This window comes from Melospiza georgiana, chromosome 22 (assembly GCF_028018845.1).
Source record: "Melospiza georgiana isolate bMelGeo1 chromosome 22, bMelGeo1.pri, whole genome shotgun sequence".
Lineage (NCBI taxonomy): Eukaryota > Metazoa > Chordata > Aves > Passeriformes > Passerellidae > Melospiza > Melospiza georgiana.
Genome location: NC_080451.1, coordinates 7,447,805 through 7,464,948, shown reverse-complemented (window position 1 = coordinate 7,464,948; position 17,144 = coordinate 7,447,805). Strand labels below are relative to the sequence as shown.

Below are 17,144 nucleotides of genomic sequence, written 5' to 3'. Positions count from 1 at the left end.
GGATGCTGAGAGCGCACACGGGCACCGCGGGGACACGCGGGGAGCGCCGCGCCCCGGCCGGGAGCGTGCGGAGCTCCCGCCGGGCGGCACGGGAACGGCGCGGCCCCGCCCCCTGCGGCCGCTCACAGCCAATCCCCGGGCCTGGCCACGCCCCCTGCACCTCCCCGCAGCCAATCCCTGAGCGCGGTTCTGTCCCACAGCCGGGCCCGGAGTTCGAGCCGGAGCAGACATGGTGAACGCTGAGTGCTGAGTTATAACTGAGAAGCGAACGTGTGGTCCGTGTGTGTGTGTGTGTGCCCGGCACACAGGCACAAAGAGCAAGGATCAGCCTGTCCAGGTTCTGAGCGGAGTCCGCTGTGGGCAGCGCACAAAGCGCCCCGTAGCGGGAGCTGAACCCCGCACCGATCCCGGCAGAGCCCTCAGCGGTCCTTCCCTATCACCGGCTCTCCTCCCCTGGACTTGAGCTGCTCTGCCGGAGCTCTCGTGAGCCCGGAGCCAGACCGGGCCTGCCAGCACCTGCGAGCAGGCTTTTATACAGCAGGGCTTTGCAGTCCTAAAGATGCTCGCTAACAGTTCTGTCTGTCCTTCAAAACACCGAAACTCCTTAAAACCAGGGGCAGCATCATCCCTGAGCCACAGGCATTCCCTGGGAAACAAGTGTCGGGCAGACGCTTCGGTCAGAGGGCGGAGAAGAGCAAGGCTCGGTCCGTGAGGGGCTGCGTGAGGGGCGGCAGCGGCAGCTCGGTTTGCGGTCGCGCCGCCGTAGGAGGTGACCCTTGTCACAGTACAGGCACCAGAGCGCTCTCCGCGTTCCGAGAGGCCGTGAGAAAAGCAGAGCGTGCCGGCAGCGCGGGGGAGCGGCGGGGCGAGGCCGGGGCGGAGCGCGGGCGGTGCCGGGGCCGGGGCGGAGCGCCCCAGAGCCGCCCGCGGCCCCGCTGAGGTGAGTTGTGGCCGCCGCCGCTGCGGCTGCCGCGGGCCCGGCCCGGAGAGTCCTGCCGGGCGGGGGTGTTGGTGTGGGCGGTGTCGGTGTGGGTGGAGGGTTCGGTAGCCGGGCCGGGCGGGGTTGCGGTGCCCAGGCGGCCGCGTTGCAGGGCCCAAAGCCCGCCGTGCCCGTGAGGAGGCCTCGGTCCATGCCCGGGCCCGGCCCGTGCCGTCCCTGCCGCAGGGAATGGCGCCGTGTCCCTCACGAACTGAGGGGAACGCGCGGCCTTTCCACCCCGCTGCGCCTTCACCCTGCCCTGCTTGTGGATAGCGGGCTGTGCTCGGGCCACTGCAGGGTATGATTGCTTTTAAAGCCACCCTTGTTGGAGTTTGTGATTCACCATCTCCAGAAGGGCTCGTGTACCCACACAGGGCTCTGCGTTTGGCTGCGGCCTCAGCTGCACTGAGGAGCAAATGGGAGACATTTACTATGTGTAGGTAGATTGTTAAATGAAGTTGTTAGGTCTGTGTAACTTAGTCCTACCTTCTCAAAAACTGTCTTTCCGTAGTAGTGGGACAGCTATTTACATATGCACCCACGTGAAGAACAGTACTAATGCTCAAGAATTGTACAATAAATATCTAAAGGCACTATGGAGAAACTGCATTTTGCAAAACGAGGAGAAATAGCAAAGGTTGCAGGATCAGGTGCCTGTTTTTATCTAAAGAATTAGTGAAAGACAAACGGTGTTTCATTAGAATTAATGAATGGACAAACGGGATGCAAACTGGGATCTAGACTATTTTTCTTCAATAAAAAGGAAGTGCAGCATTTCTGCATGGTGGCTATTCAGGTAGTTTTTTGCTAGTCTAATTCATATGAAAGTTTTGCAGAATCAATGTGTTCCTTCAAGCAATTAAGAAGCTCTGGGTTGTCCTGAAGTTATTGCTAATACCTCAGTTTTGGGTGTACTTGATCAGTGGGTTTTGCAGTGACAGTACATAAAGCTGCCCTAAAAGTAGGATATGACACAGTGAATTATTCTGTTTGGGCTGGTTCAGCATGCTGTGGGATGGTTTGCTGTATATTACTGCATCCTAGAAATAACATTCTAAAGGAGGCTACCAGTAGGGAGAAAACATGAAAACAGATGAAGTTGAAGCAGGGTGAGGATGATTTTATGTAGGCACCTAAAAGTGTATCATATTTTATGAAGAGCTCCTAGGTACTATGTGCAGTTCTAGATGGAAGGTCCCTGCATAGGACAGAAATCTCTGTCTTACAGTGTAGTAACCCATGAAATGTCTCCTCACATCACAGAGGCTTTCACAGCCTTCTCTCAGACCTGTGTGAGTTAGTAGGTATTTTATATGATGCAAAGTTATTTTAGCTTAACCTTCAAATGGAAACTTGGCCATTCACCTCAACTTGAATTTAAAAGTCAAAAAAAAAAAAAGTCTTAAGCCTGGTTTGTTCCATTTGCTAGGTCCTGTGGTCTGCTCCCCCATCACACGTGTGCACATGTGTTTCATCCCCCACAAAGTTGCAAAATAACCCAGAAAATCTGTTGGTGAGATTTTGCAGGGGCTCACTGTTAAGTCACAGGAAACTCCTCATGCAGCATGCTGGGTGGAAACTAAAAACCAGACATGAGGTCAAAGCCTGTGCAAGCCCTTCTTGTCAGTGCTGGCCTGGGTGGGAGTCAATAATCTCGGAAAGAGTGAGGGTGTGCAAATTGAAAACAGCTCTGCCACCCACTCTGAACCCCTCTGTGTTAGACACAGGTCATAATTAAGGTTTTGATTAGGCCAGGCTGCTTCCTCTCCTGGTGCTGATGTGCTGTGCCTCCCACTTACCCAAGTGCCTTAATATTTTAATATCATAATGCATTCTTTCTGAAAAACTCCTTAGTTAAACAGGGTGGTTATGAATATTGATTTAAATGAATATTATGAATATTAATTTAAGTGAATATTGATTTAAATGAATTTGATGAGTACTGATTGAATTTTGAGGTGGTTTAAATGAAAGAACATGCAAAAGTACAAATTACTGTTCAGTTTCAGCATGAGGGGATTTGCCTTCTAACCACATTATCTTTTTATCCCCCTCAGCCCCTTCCTTCACAACCACCTCCCTCACAGCAGCCCCTCAAGACATGGCCTCCAAGAGAGCATTGGTGATCCTGGCTAAGGGGGCAGAGGAGATGGAAACTGTAATCCCCACTGATGTTATGAGAAGGGCTGGGGTGAGTATGAGGCAGTGAATAATCTGGTCAAGGGGAAATCATTGCTTCAAGCTGAGGTTCATTTCCTGGAATTCAGTGTGTGGTCTGTGAAGTAAAAATTTACCCTCACCATCTTACTGCTTAGCAAATACTTGTGTCATGCTGACATTTGTTGGTAACCTTTAAAAATACCAAAAATACCAAAATCTGATGTGAACTAGAGCAGGTATTTCAAGTAAATCCTACTCTGTCAGAAAACACAGCTACCTCCATGTGTAGTAACTGGAAGTGCCTCTTTTGTAGGGGTCTGAAAACCTCAGTACATTACAGCTCATGACACTGCTTAATTTCAAAAGTAGCTCAAGAAAAGCTATTTACTACAGTTCTAGCTGTTGGGATTCCTTAAGTTGTTTGTTACTCTTGTAGTTGTAGTAGCACACTGTTATCTCATTAGGAATGAAAATAATACTTTAAATAAACACACAACTTCACTTATATAGAAATGACTGAAATAAAAATTACCTTCTCCCACCACTTTGTCATTCCATCACTGCACTCCCCATTTTGGCTGTCAGAAGAGGAACAAGCTCTCAGTACAGCTTTGCTTGCACTACTTAAGAACTAACATATAAGAAAAATGCCCTGAATTTTTGTTTTATAATAATATATTTGTTCTCCTGTTAGATCAAGGTGACTATTGCAGGCCTGACAGGAAAAGAACCGGTGCAGTGCAGTCGAGATGTCTTCATTTGTCCTGATGCCAGTCTTGAAGATGCCAGAAAAGAGGTTGGTGAGCACCCTTCTCTGATATAAATAATGGCCAGCATAGTCTCTCTCACAGTTTCTGAGGTAACTTCTGAGAAGTTCACCAAATTTCCCAAAATTCACCAAAAGTCTGAGGTGAATTTAGAAAGCTTATGCATTACCTTTGGGCATATGTTGCATGTTGTGTTAACTCTGTGTAGCAGTGAATTACAGAGCTGTACAATCAGACAGATTTCTTAATTCTGCCTAAGTATTTGATTTTGCAAAGACCAGTCACAGAGCTTCATTTTTCCTGTTAGTTGGCTCAACAAAATACTGTGATTTGGGCCAACTCAGAAGTTCTGATGGGAAGCTAAATAATGTTATAGTTAGACCTGTACAGTAAGGTTGGATAAAACCATTTTCTTTACAACACAAGAGCTGTCACTTGCTGAAGCTTTTAAGTGCACTAGACTTAAAAGTCAGTTCTGTGAGAGACTTAATTGATAATAGGCTTTTCCTGGAACAGGAAATAGTATTTTTGTCATAATTGGAACTGGTTTTCTTATCATAAAGTGTTGTTCAGTGGAAGAAAAGATTGATTTCCACTTGAATCAGCTGCAGTGGTCTTCAAACAGAGTAGTGTATGTAAAGAGTGGAATATGTGTGTGTCAGCCTCTATTCAACAGAACAGTTTTATCTTTGTTTAGGGGCCTTATGATGTTGTGGTCCTGCCTGGAGGGAACCTTGGGGCTCAAAACTTGTCTGAGGTAAAGTTGTGGCATTTTATAAATTCATGGGCATTCTCACGAGTAGTGGGGTGGTCAGCATTGTTTGGTGATCCTGCATATTCACTTCAGCATCTAGAAATCCTCCTCTGAATGAATCAGTAAACTAATTGTTAATGGTCTTAAGCCTTCTTGTGATTATTTAGGTGGGACAGCTGGGTAAATTCTTGGCCATGAGTACCTAGTGAAACAGAATAAAAATGGAGAGGATATATCAATAAAAATGTTGTGCTTTATGGGAACATCTCTGTTCATATTCATGTGAAGATGAAACAGTTGCGAATGAAGATTTATTGCTGAGACACAAAACTGTCCAAACCCAAATTGTGCTCCCTTGCAGAATTCTGTCTCTGGGATAGTATGAATTCCTTGTGGAAGGCAGGCAGACAAATTGATCTATCAAATAGGGTTTAGGTGGTGTCACAGAGTTTGTAAGCCATGGAGTATGAGACAAATATCCCATATAAATCTTCTTAAGAATGATAGAGACTGTCTGGAGGTATCTTATAAATTATATTTTCTGCTGGTCCTCTATTTTCAAAGAACTTTTATGGTCAGGGGTTAATCAGCTTTCATGTGGGTCAAGTACTTCATTGCAGTTCCTTCTGATTTCCTTCCTCTTTAGTTCTGGGGCAAGCATGTTTTGGTTTCTGTTTTTCTCCTTTTTATGTTCTCATTGCCCTCTGTCCTGGGACAGGGAGGAAAAATTCCAGTTGGTTTTCTGTATAAAACATGTTCATGAAATTTCAGTGAAAACTGTTTCAAATAACAACTCCAAACAATGACTTGTGATGTTTCTCCATACAGTCTGCTGCTGTGAAAGACATTTTGAAGGACCAGGAAAGCAGAAAAGCCCTGATTGCTGCAATATGTGCAGGTGGGTTAACAAAGTGTCTTGCTTTCTAAAGCATCTGGATATTTTTTTGAAGGAGCATGAAGAGTTTCCTGTCTTAGAAATCTGTGTTTCTGTAATTTAGTACCAGAAATTTGTGCCTGAATATATATATATATATATATATATATATATATATATATATATCTTTCAGCATCTGATTTTTTTTTGTAAATTTAATACAGAGGGATCTCTAAAATAATTGTGAACATTTATCCTGCAAGTTCAGGTTGTTACCTAGTTCCTTACAATCAGCTGTGTTACTGTCTTTAAAATAAAAAGTGAAATGTAGTGTGCTAGGATTTTTTTAAAGTGTGTGTTTATTCTGGTGATCTTTCTGCAAGTGTACAGCACTGGCAGAATGTCATTGCTATAAATTTATCTCACATAACCACTCCTGCCCTTTAGCTTCAGAAAGAAGGCCAGAAATATAGAATTACAGTCTCACCCTTCCTGAGCTGCAGCAAAAAATGGACTTGATTTGAGGAGAGGGTTGTCTGCTTAGATGTTCTGCACAGATTGATATCCAGATCATGAACTTTGTAAGATTTGTGTTTTAAAGAGCAAGAAAAATAGCCAATACTGAAATTGCCAATACTGCAACTGAAGGCTGATCTAGGGAGCTGAAGCTGAGAGTGAGGGGAGAGATGATGAATGCATGAAAGGCAGTCAGAATGTGTTCCAGGAGGGGATTTTTCACTTTTGTATTTAGGTATATTGCTGGAGGGGTTTTCTGCTTTTCTTCCTCATTTAGGTGCTGGGCACTCAGGGCTGTGAACATTCCTCAGCTTGGCAGTGATGCTCTTGTGCTGCTTTATCTGTGTCTCTTGCAGAACAATCCAAATTCACATCTGCCCAGTAGAGGCCTTTGCTTGTAAGCAGGATGATTCTTAGAGCTCATTCCAGCTGAACACAAAAGAGGTTATTTCCTGTACTAAATCTAGAATTAAATTAACAGAAATGAAACTCATGTCATACAAATCCTGCCTTCAGTTTCTTTTGGAGTTCCCATAAGGATTTCCTGACTGATGACTTAGCACTTCTTGACACAAATTCTTCACTCAATTCAGGGTAAGGAGGAAGTATGAAAAGAAAAGAGAAACTCTTGGAACCAAAAATGGAATAGTTAGTCCATGATCTGTCCAAAATACTGCTTGGCACACCACTGCAGCATGTAGAGACTTGCTCAAATGAAATCCTATCTGTTAAGTCTTAATTCAAGGTTTAACAAGGTTGTAAAGTAATTGTAGGTAATTAATGTTCAGATTGAAATGCAGACCTTCTGTTTCTTAATATCAAGCAGTTTTAAATAAAATGTCTGGAAGTTCTTCACTCCTTCAAAGGCAGCACAGTCATGGGTGGGACATCAGTGTGAACTGTAATGTGAGAGCTTTTTGCTTCAGAGGTTGGGCTGGCATCAGTGTTTATAAAAAGTAGTCTGTGCCCAGTGAGCTTTGCCCCCTGGGGGTCCCAATGCCCAAATGTCTCTTCTGTCACTGCAGCAGAAGGCAATTCCTCACTGGTGCAACTCTGTGTTCTTACAGGTCCTACTGCCCTTCTGGCCCATGGCATTGGGTATGGAAGCAAAGTCACAACACATCCTCTGGCCAAAGACAAAATGATGAATGGGGGTATGTTTCTGTCCAAACACTTCTCAGATATTTTTTTCTTTACCTGAACCCATGATTTAACAAAAGGAGAAGAGCCCTTATTTTCTTGCTTTTCTCTCTGAATTGAATCTATACCACCAGAAAATAGAGGGCTGCATTAACACTCTGATCCTTGGGGGCATCCTGCTGCTGCTGTCACGTTAGGAGCATTTATTGCCTTGTCCTCTTGAGGCTGAGCTGTCTCTTGCCCCTTTGGTTCTTTGCCTCAGTGGTCCCAGCAGCAAACTCTGGGAGTATTTTTCCTGCTCTCCTGTGAGTGATGCTTTGGTTCTGTGGCAGCTGATGGCTCCACACTTCTTTCTCCACCCTAAGAGAAGGGATGGTGAAACACTGAGGGTCATTCTGTGAGCATTAATGAGGCTGGAGGGGAGCAGATGGTTCCCCCAATATCTTCTGCATGCACTTGGAATACAAGAAATTTGTGAACAGCTTCACAAAAGCAGACTTCCAGAAGTAACCTCATGACAGGCTCAGTGAGAGCTTTTTGAGGAGCTTGTAGAATCAGAGGGGCATTCCCACAACCTGGGGGCCCTGAGGACAGCAGGCAGGGACGAGGTGCTCAGAGGCAGTGCTGGGGTCCTTGTGGCACTGTGGGGGACACTGGAGCCTGACCCTGTTGCTGTTGTGTCCCCAAGCACACTACTTGTACTCGGAGAGCCGCGTGGAGAAGGACGGGAACATCCTCACCAGCCGTGGGCCTGGCACCAGCTTTGAGTTTGGCTTGGCCATCGTGGAAACTCTGCTGGGCAAGGAAGTGGCTGAACAGGTGAAGGCACCTCTAATACTGAAAGATTGAAATCCTGGTGTGGGAGAGGCACTAGGAGAAATTTAGACAGAGAGTTTTATCCCTTTGTAGAATAACTGTAATGTGCACTGTTGTAAATACACTTTAATTGTGGGTGAAATTAGTAATTGTACTTACCTGAACTGGGACACCTTAACAAACCAAAGGTCTTCATTTCTGGAAAAACATCCTGTTAGCAAAAAGCTCTATCACAAAAAAGCAGCCAGCATCTAATAATCCTAGTTAGTTCTTGGATGGCATTTAAAAATCACATGGAAAAATGTTTGCTGAGTAAATAAAAATAGAGCATCCCTACTGGTGTGTTGTTCCTTTCTGTGTTGTCTCCCAACCCAGACCCATGAAACCTTTTTACCACCATGTACTACTTCAAACAACATCTGTTTAGATTCTCACACAGTTCTTCTGAAGTCTGAGCAGGAATGAGAAGGTGGCCAAGCCCTGGAACAAGCTCCCTAGGGAGGTGTCATGATCCCAGTTCTTCTAGCATGCATGAAGTGTTTGGACAGCACTTCTCACAACACTTCTCTTGGCTCTGTGGTTTAACTTCTAGGCTGCCCTGTGTGGAGTCAGGAATTGGTTTTGATGACCTTCATGAGTCTCTTCCAACTCAGGATATTCTCTGATTTCATGACATAGATTATTAAGTTGTAACCTAGAATTAGTTAAAAAATGTTGAATTTCTTGTGTACAAATAAGGCAAATAACTAGTATTAATTTTCCAACAGTGTTGGAACTAAATTAAAAGTGTGAATTTACATACCTTGTCAAGCACCCCAGAGTTCCTGCAGGTTGAACATGATACCTTGAAATTTGTTTTCTGCATTAAATGATTGCAGATCCATTGAGCTATTTGGGCAGCTAATAATCAGTTTAAAGCATGAAGTTTGGATTTGGTAGAATGCCACCAGTAGCAATGCTTGTTTCTGCTACAAGCCTGGCTTAAGAGAGCCTTTGTCAGTTTGGAGGAGTTGCAGGACAGGTCTCTGGAGGAAGTACTGGAGCTCTATTCCCATGAGAATTAAGAACTTGGCATCAATTTCCATCTTTGCTACCTTCCATTCCCCAAATCATTCTGGTGTTACCTGGCTCTGTCAGCAGTCATGCCTAAGGATGGCACCTCACTGGACTCTGAAGTTACCTCAGCATCTGGAGATCTGGTTCTGCTTTCATCTGAAGTGCCTAGTCTGAACTTTAGAAAATTACTGCACAGGAGCCTCTCTGATTGCTTATTTTAATGGGAAACAAGTTCATTCTCAATTATTGCATTTTGGTAATGAAATACATGGATACTTTTGCAAATTTAGAATTAAGAAATGTCTGTGTTGTTAATAACTACTGGAAGAACTGCTTCAACTCTATGCTCTGTCTCTTAATTTGTTTAGGAAATATTTCATATGTTTCTCTAGCTTTGAAATATGCTCAAGATATGCAAAAGTTGTAATCTATGTAAGATTTTACAAGTTTGTGTGGTAAATCTGCACATCTAACTGGTATTGCCATGCAAATGTAAACCAAATGATGGAAAGAGTCTTTGTCCTAGAATCTGGAATAATTACTTGCCTTGTAAATGGGCATAATTCAGAATACAGGAAAAGCTCTGCATTCCTGGGTGGCAGCACTGCTTTGTAACATTAGAAGGAAAATATTTCCATGCTTGTATTGTTTTTAGGCTTGCAGAAATATTTGAATACAAAGCATTAGCAAAGTGGCCATAAATTTGATTATAATTTTTTTTCTCCAAGGCTGAGGGAGTTCAACTTAGAGAAATGAGGTTTTCAGTGTGTATATTTGGGCTTTCCCACTCCCATTAAAATGGTAATAGGAAAAACACTCAGAAAAATGAGCCTAGAGCCCATGGATGTATCTGCTTAACTTGCAGATTCTTCCACTGTGTTCAGCAAAAGACTTGGTAAATAAAATATTGTAGTGCTGCTTGCATCACAGTTACCTTCATACAGCTGACCCTGTTCTCAACCTTTTACATTGCAGATGTCCAGCAAACATGAATTACTTGGGTTCTCTTTCTGTGTCATTATCAGTTAGGGTAAGTAAGTGTATGAACTAAGATTAGGCTCATTTTCCTCTTAGGGTAAGTGTTACGAAGGGATTTGCTGATTCAAGGGAAAAAAGTTACTTCCAGTTAGCAAAATGCTTTTTTTCTGACATTTCAGTGTCTCTTTTCATAAAATCCTCTTTTACCTGCTGCTGAAAGATGAGCTGAGGTACTTTCCTGCTCATTGTTCTGTGTACACTTGAAACTTTTTGCCTTTTTATTATTGGCAAGCTTTGGTTTTAGAGCCTGTGGTAATTTGGTATCTGCTGCCACTGAGCCCAGCTTAAATTGAAGGGAATGCATCCACTCTTCTCTAACATTCAGTATTTTGTTCCCTGGCAGCTGGAGGGTTTGGGGGTTGGTTTTCCTGATGAGCAAGCTGCCAGTTGGCATCTGCTCTATGCCTCAGATCATCTCTCAAGAATAATGTGGGGATTTTTTTCTCCTGATTCTGCTTGTTCTGTGGGCTTGAATGCTTCATTGAGAATGAGTTCTCTTAGGGAATTGAGAAGTATTAAATGGCTTAGGAGCAAGAATGCACACAAGGGGGCATAGATGTTGGAGCCATCAGTGAATACTGGCAGTGATGGGAAATATTTTCATTCAGACTGACAAGCCTCTAACTGAAGAAGAGGCAGAAATGTGGAGAGTGAAGAGTCTGGTTTTGTAGCAGTTCTTAGCATGTTTATTTCCAAAAGGGGAAGGTGAGGTGCACAGCACTGAGCAAATCCTATCTCAGGAATGTGTCCCTCTCAGCAAGGAGGGATACTTTTCCAGAGAGACAAAGGTTTTACTTTTAGAATGGGTGGAGACAAGCAGAACCATAATGGATCCAAACCAGCCTGCTCACTAGTACTTAAAGCTGTAAAAGCACACAAGGGAATAAGCTTCATCCAGTAATTACAAGCCTTGGGCAGCTTGCTAGCCATTTATGTGTATGCTTACCATTTGGTATGAAGCCCACAGTGACTGTCAGAGCAAAAAATGGTTACTTAATCTGATTTTTTGGGGTTTTTTCAACAAAAAGATGCATCATGATGCAAACATAAGCAGTGATCCCAAAATGATAAAAAGTACTGTCTTCCAGCAGCCTGCATGACCCATGACTTGGTTGGAAAGATAAATATGTGACAGAAAAGTAGGAAGATGTCAACTACAGAAATAATGCCTAGCACTGTATCCATGCTGTTGTTCATGTTTTCATACTCTACCTTCAGAAGAAAGGATGTGTTGCTGTTATGTGAAAACTGCATTTTAGTAGGGCATGGGGAGCAACATTTGAAGCTTGAAAAATAGGCAACAAAACACTGGGTGAATTAATTTGAATTAACTGTTGCCCAAAATTGTAGATAATCTTTCAGCATGTTTAGAATGTGGTCTTGCATGTGGTATGGAAAGAAAGGAAAATATGTTAAAGGAGAGCAGATGTGCCTCCCTGCTGCCCTGGCTTGTCAGCTGACAGCTCTGACAGCACTCCCAGCTCTGAGCTTCAATGGATGTTCTACAGTTCCTGCAGCATCATCCCTTGGCACAAAATCAAAAGCTTTCTGGGAAGAACAGCAAAAAGGCACAGGCTGTCCTTGCTTACACAATTTATCTTTTCCTGCCCCCTCTTGAGCAGCATCCAGGGAAGGGCAGGGGTGAGGAGCAGCTGTGGGAATCCCTGCACTGGAACTACCTCAGACCCAGCTCCTTCACTCAGCACGTGTCCTTGGGCAAGGCAGCACAGGGCACCTCACCCTTGTGTTCAGGAGCATCTGTGGGCACCTGGCAGAGCTCTGTGTGCACAGCAGGCCCAAGCACACAGCCCAGAGGGGAGGGAATGAGCCCAGGTCTCCTGAAGGCACCCACACTTCATTATTAGTTAAGGGACTCTGAAGGGATAGAATGTAAGAAAATAAAGATAGTGCAGAAGGTCTCACACCTGAGGAGTTGCAGCTGCACTAATCACCAAAGATTAGGAACAGGCCTGCCCTTAATAGGCCACAGCTGTTTCCAATAAGAAGAAGAGTGCTAAAAAACAGTGGTTGAGAAGGGAGTTGGAGTTTGCAGTTTGTTGGCTGTGAAGAAGAATGAAGAAGGAGGAGTCAGTGCTGTGAGGAGCTGCCCATGGGAGATCACCCAGAAGGTATGGAACTTTTGCAATAAGATGGCAACAGGACTAGGCAGCATTTCTGGCTTGTATTTTTGTGGCCATGCTTTGGGGAGCAGTGCTGGCACACATGATAGGCTCCAAAACTGAGTCCAGACTTGGGAAAACCAGAATCTTGGTAGTGTTTTCGTTACACAACTCTGCCATGTTGCTGAGGGGTACTGAGGCTGCTCTGGGTGGTGCAGCAGTCAGGGTTGCAGTGCTCTGTGTCACACTCAGTCTCTGGAGCAGCTCTAGGAGCCTTTCTGCTCTTTACAAGGTTGTTCTGTGTGCTAGAAGGCATCACAGATTGAGAGGAAGCTTTTATACTTGGGCTTGTTCATTTGCTTTACTTCATTCAACAGCTTTTAATTATAGCCTTTGTACAACCTTGAATAATTCCTCCTTACACAGGGTTTATGGCCCTCCAAGTCATGTAGATACTTCTGTACCTTTACAATTTAATTCAAGGCCATTCCACTAATGGTAGAGAGAGGAAGAAGAAAAGTCTTGAGGATCTCATGCAAGCACTCATATTCTAAAGAGCAGAGTTGGGTCTAGTGAGACTTGTGTAACATTTATAACACCAAAGTCTTCCTTAGCTGATGGAAGTTTCCCAGCAGGACTGGGGACATTTCTGTGCAAATTCTTCTGATTTCTGGATATTGATGGTGTAATTATTTTACAGCACCTCTGAGCCACAGACAGAACTTGGCTGCAGTTCTGCTCTGTTGCTCCCTGACTGCCAGTCCCACTGTGTTTACTCTTGGAAAATATGGGGTTTGGTGCTGGGCAATCCAGTATCATCTGCTGGCTCTGAACCTGGCAACAAGGATCATTCCTGCACTGCAGTTTACTTGGAATCACTTTGGTTCTTAAAGACTCTGTTGAGGGCTTTTGCTGCTAGAATTTAGGATTTTCAGAATTTCTATACTACAAAGAGGCTTTTTCTGTTTTATTGAGGTTCTTACAGTTACAGCTCTTCTCTAAGCTGGGTGTTTGGTTTCTCTGTGCTGTTCCAATGAATTATGCTGTCAGAATGGTCTCTGTGTAATTTCAGAACTGCTTTGTAAAGTTGCACACATTCTACTCTAAGGAGTAGAGTCAAGACTTTGGGACTCTACTGGGAGCAGCCTACTTCTGTGCATTGAAATATTTTCAGGTTTTAATGAGTTCTCCTAAGAAACACACTGCTACTCCCACATGCCTGCAGCTCTGCTCTCAGACCCAGACCTTCTCCTGTGTTATTTTGTATATGCCATGGAAAAAGCACTGTCACACTGAAGTCACCAGCCAGGCATGGCAGTGACTGGCACATGGGGAGGAAGTGAGCTGCTGCCTTGGGTGGTGATGAGTCTGATCACTCTCATTTGCATTTTTCACAAGAAATCTGCTCTTGGGTGGGAAATTGCAGTCTCAGAGTGAACTAGCAACAGATGATGCATTTATTTATCTGTGCTGACTTTTCTCATGACTACATGTGATGCACTACTCAGTTGTTCTTCCATGGTGCTTTGCAAAGGAGTACTTTACCTTCCTTTCAATCATGTAGACAGTAAATGAATGCTTGTACTTGGAAATTAGAAATAATGAGACTCTAAGCTCCTGGATGGGCTTACAGAGACACAGGCTTTGCTGGCAATTTTCAAATAAATCCCCTGCAGCAAATTTTTTTTCTTCCCTCCTCTTTGGAAAACTACAGAGCATGAACAGCTTTAATAATCATTTCAAAAATAAAGGAAGGGCACTTAGGGTGACATTCTCTGGCTGGTGCCCAGTGATGGTTCTGTCCAAATCACCCATAATGAGGAGAAAGATGAAGCCTCTCCTCCCCTGCCCTGCTCTTGCTGTCCACAGGCATTTCCATAGGTGATGAAGAGGAGTTGGAGCCTTTGGCCTCTCTAGCTTTGGGTTTTGGTCACTTTGCACAGAGCCTCTTGGGGAAATATTGTCTCATTAAATCCTCCAGGGCTGCAGCCAGCCTGCCTGCCTCCTGTTGTGCTGCTGGAGAAAATCAGAGTTCTGCAGCTCTGTTGCACTGGCTGCTCCCTGCAGGTGACTGACTGGCCCAACATAAAGCTCAGGTGTTAAATTGTGAACTGAACTGCTTGTAAAACAGCTGCCTTACTCACCCTGCTGCTCCAGGGCATGCAATAGCATCCTGCCTTATCGTGGAGACTGCTTTTGATCAGGCTGGTCCAATTAAGCTCAGATGACAGCAGAAGTGTGGCCTGCGAGAGGCAGCATGTCCAGAGCTCCCTGCAATGGCCTGGGAGGTGGCAGCAGCAGAGAGGCTGAGCAGTCTGGAGCTCTCTGTGCTGCATCACCTCCAGCTCAGCTTGGGCTGCTGGCTGTGCCTGCTGTCTTAGTGGAGAGGCTGCTCCTCCCCTGAAAATATTCCCTGTGGAGTGATGGAGTCCTTGGCTTTTCCCAGCTGTGTACTGCATCCAGCACTGGCCATGCTATGATTGACTGTAGAAGAAAATGTCCTCACATGGTCACCTCACCCTTAACAGTATGTATGTTAGGCCTGTCAGCCTTTAACTAAATAGCACTAAACCAATTTAACTTGAATTCAGGAGCTAAGCAGTTCATCCTTCCTTCAGGCAAGCCCTTCTTCATCAGAGCCTCATGAGCTCTCCCTCAGCCTCAGGCAGCAGCTTACTGACACTCACCTTGCTGGCATCCATTTTTAAGGTGTCTCAGCTGGGGCTGTCTGTCCTGGTGGCTTTTAATGAAGCAGTTACTTTCATTCATTGGGTTTTTTCACCATGATGAGAAGTTACTCTGAAAAGGCAGCCCTCCCTCCCACTGGCAATTGAATCCCATGAGCAACAGAATGTGTCAGGGTGTGTGATCTCACCTCTGCCCTGTGTCATTGGAGACCTCTGCACTGCCACGTGCCTGGTGCTGTGCAGATTCTGCATCACAGCAGCCCAGTCCCAATTCCAGCTGCTAAAGCTCTGAGTGCTGGGGTGTGCAACTGAGGTGCAGGAAAACTTTTCTTAAATAACTTATCAACATGGAATAATTTATCAACATGATGTGGGGCCAATGAAATCACCAAGTGCAGCCTAATGTGATTCTTTCCCCTGGACTTTGCTTAACAAATGTAGGTGACAATGCAGGGATTGCAAGGTTATCCTGCCAGAATAACCTGAGTCCCACTTGCTGTTCTCTGCTGCCTCCCTTGCACCCTGCCATGGAGCAGCTCAACTCCACATGGCAGGAGCTGCTGTGGTCCTTTGTGTGAACTTCTTGAAGCTGGTAAATTCCTGGAGAGCCTGGACACCCCACCACTGCAAAGTTTATAGGGTTGGTTGTGTGTTCCAGTTGCCTTCCATGGGGCACTCAGTAGTTCTGACCCTGTCCTTGAAGTGGCTGTGAAAAGAATAAACACATTAACAAGGTAAAATAAATATTATAGGTAACAGGATCATGTCTCTTGGTCGTCTGGGCAGGGGAAGCTATTCTGTGTCAGGCCTGATGACCCCATGCTTGATCCTGAGACCTGGTGCATGGAGGGGCCTCTTAGTATGTTATAACAGCTAAATATGATTAGTAATTAGCATCCTTAAGCAGATTCAGGGTGGGTATGGTGGGATGATCTGGCATGGTTTTCCTTCTGGTGTTTCATGGCAGTGTATTTGCACTTCTCTAACTTTGTGGCTTTCACATGTTAATAATGTGTGGATGACAGTTTTAATCTTCAGAAAGAAGCAGCTCTTCCTCTGAATCACTTTGTAAGGAAATGAATAGCAGTCATGGTTCCCATGTTTCAGTGGCATGCCACTTAAAATCTGGAATACCTAACACCTTTTCCAAAATTAACCACAACTGGGATCAAGGTGCACACCAATATATAAATAATATAGCAACAGTATATGAGCAATCATGGGTGTGGCTTCCATGTATGATTCAGACAAAATAATGAGCTCTGTGGATGAAAATAGGCATTTGGGTGGGGATTATGCAAGGCCTGAATTACGATGCAGGATGGGTGGGGGTAACACCTCTTTCAGTTTACAAATGCTAATCACAAGCTCAGCAGCCAGAAATTTCTGCAGTGCTATTTAACGAATATTAATAAGTATAATTAAACGTTGTGTGCTAGATTTTCAGTGCCAGGAAGCTGTGTGAAACAGAACATTTGCTGTATGTTTTCAGTTTTAAATGAATACAAACTCTTCTGAAAGGCAAGCTGACAGGAAATGGAAAGATTAGCCTACTTTACAAACAAAAGTTTACCCTGGGAACATTGAGTACACCCAAAGAAAATCAATAGGTTACCTAACTGCAGAGTGCCTACAAGCAGATAAAATGAGGGTTTACCTTCATCCCCAATTTCCTTCTTGACATAATCCAGTGAGTATGTATTTAACATACAGCTTGTAATATTAAAAGTGTTTATAAGGGCCACAGTCTGTAATCATGAGTTTGAAGGCTGGGAATTCCACCATGACTGATCTGGCCATCATCTTAACCCTGAATTCTTGACAAGACTTGGTTTGAACACCATCAGTAACTACTCTGCTGTAGTAACTGCCCTTGCAAAATTGGTGTCTTTGCCCTGGACTCGAAGGATACTTTGTTTTTTCATGTCAAACTTAACAATTCACTCACACCGTTTAAAAACAAAACCAAGGCTGCAGCAGGAGCACATGTGATGTTGTTGGGTGCTCTTGTGCAGTTTCAGGATGGCAGTAATTGTGCCTGCTGCAGTCTGGGAGTGAATGGAAAACTCTTAATGAAAGCAACAACAATCAGTCCATTTAAATGACTGCAGATTTTAATGATGTCGTCAATCAGCATACTTCCGAATCAGGTTTACTTTCTGGTTTATCTCTTGTGATGCAAAGGAAGCTGATGATCAGCTACAGCTCTGTGTTATTTACTGACTTTATCTGTTTAA

The 17,144-nt window shown here is 44.2% G+C and overlaps 1 protein-coding gene across 1 annotated transcript; it reads left to right on the top strand.

Moving 5' to 3' along the window:
* Positions 1-856: 856 nt before the first annotated feature.
* On the top strand, positions 857-8,342 carry PARK7 (Parkinsonism associated deglycase). The gene is made up of 7 exons (XM_058039215.1): positions 857-940; positions 3,037-3,170; positions 3,834-3,935; positions 4,604-4,663; positions 5,489-5,558; positions 7,118-7,204; positions 7,879-8,342. The coding sequence occupies exons 2-7, from the start codon at positions 3,081-3,083 to the stop codon at positions 8,037-8,039; spliced, it is 570 nt and encodes a 189-aa protein (XP_057895198.1). The 5' UTR covers positions 857-940; positions 3,037-3,080; the 3' UTR covers positions 8,040-8,342.
* Positions 8,343-17,144: the final 8,802 nt, after the last annotated feature.

What these genes read in the sequence shown, in the direction of transcription:
- PARK7 (XM_058039215.1), top strand. Translation starts at nt 3,081, where the DNA reads ATGGCCTCCAAGAGAGCATTGGTGATCCTGGCTAAGGGGGCAGAGGAG. An exon ending in TTGAAGATGCCAGAAAAGAG is followed by an intron (nt 3,936 to 4,603) that starts GTTGGTGAGCAC and finishes ATCTTTGTTTAG; the next exon opens with GGGCCTTATGATGTTGTGGT. An exon ending in GGGCTCAAAACTTGTCTGAG is followed by an intron (nt 4,664 to 5,488) that starts GTAAAGTTGTGG and finishes TTCTCCATACAG; the next exon opens with TCTGCTGCTGTGAAAGACAT.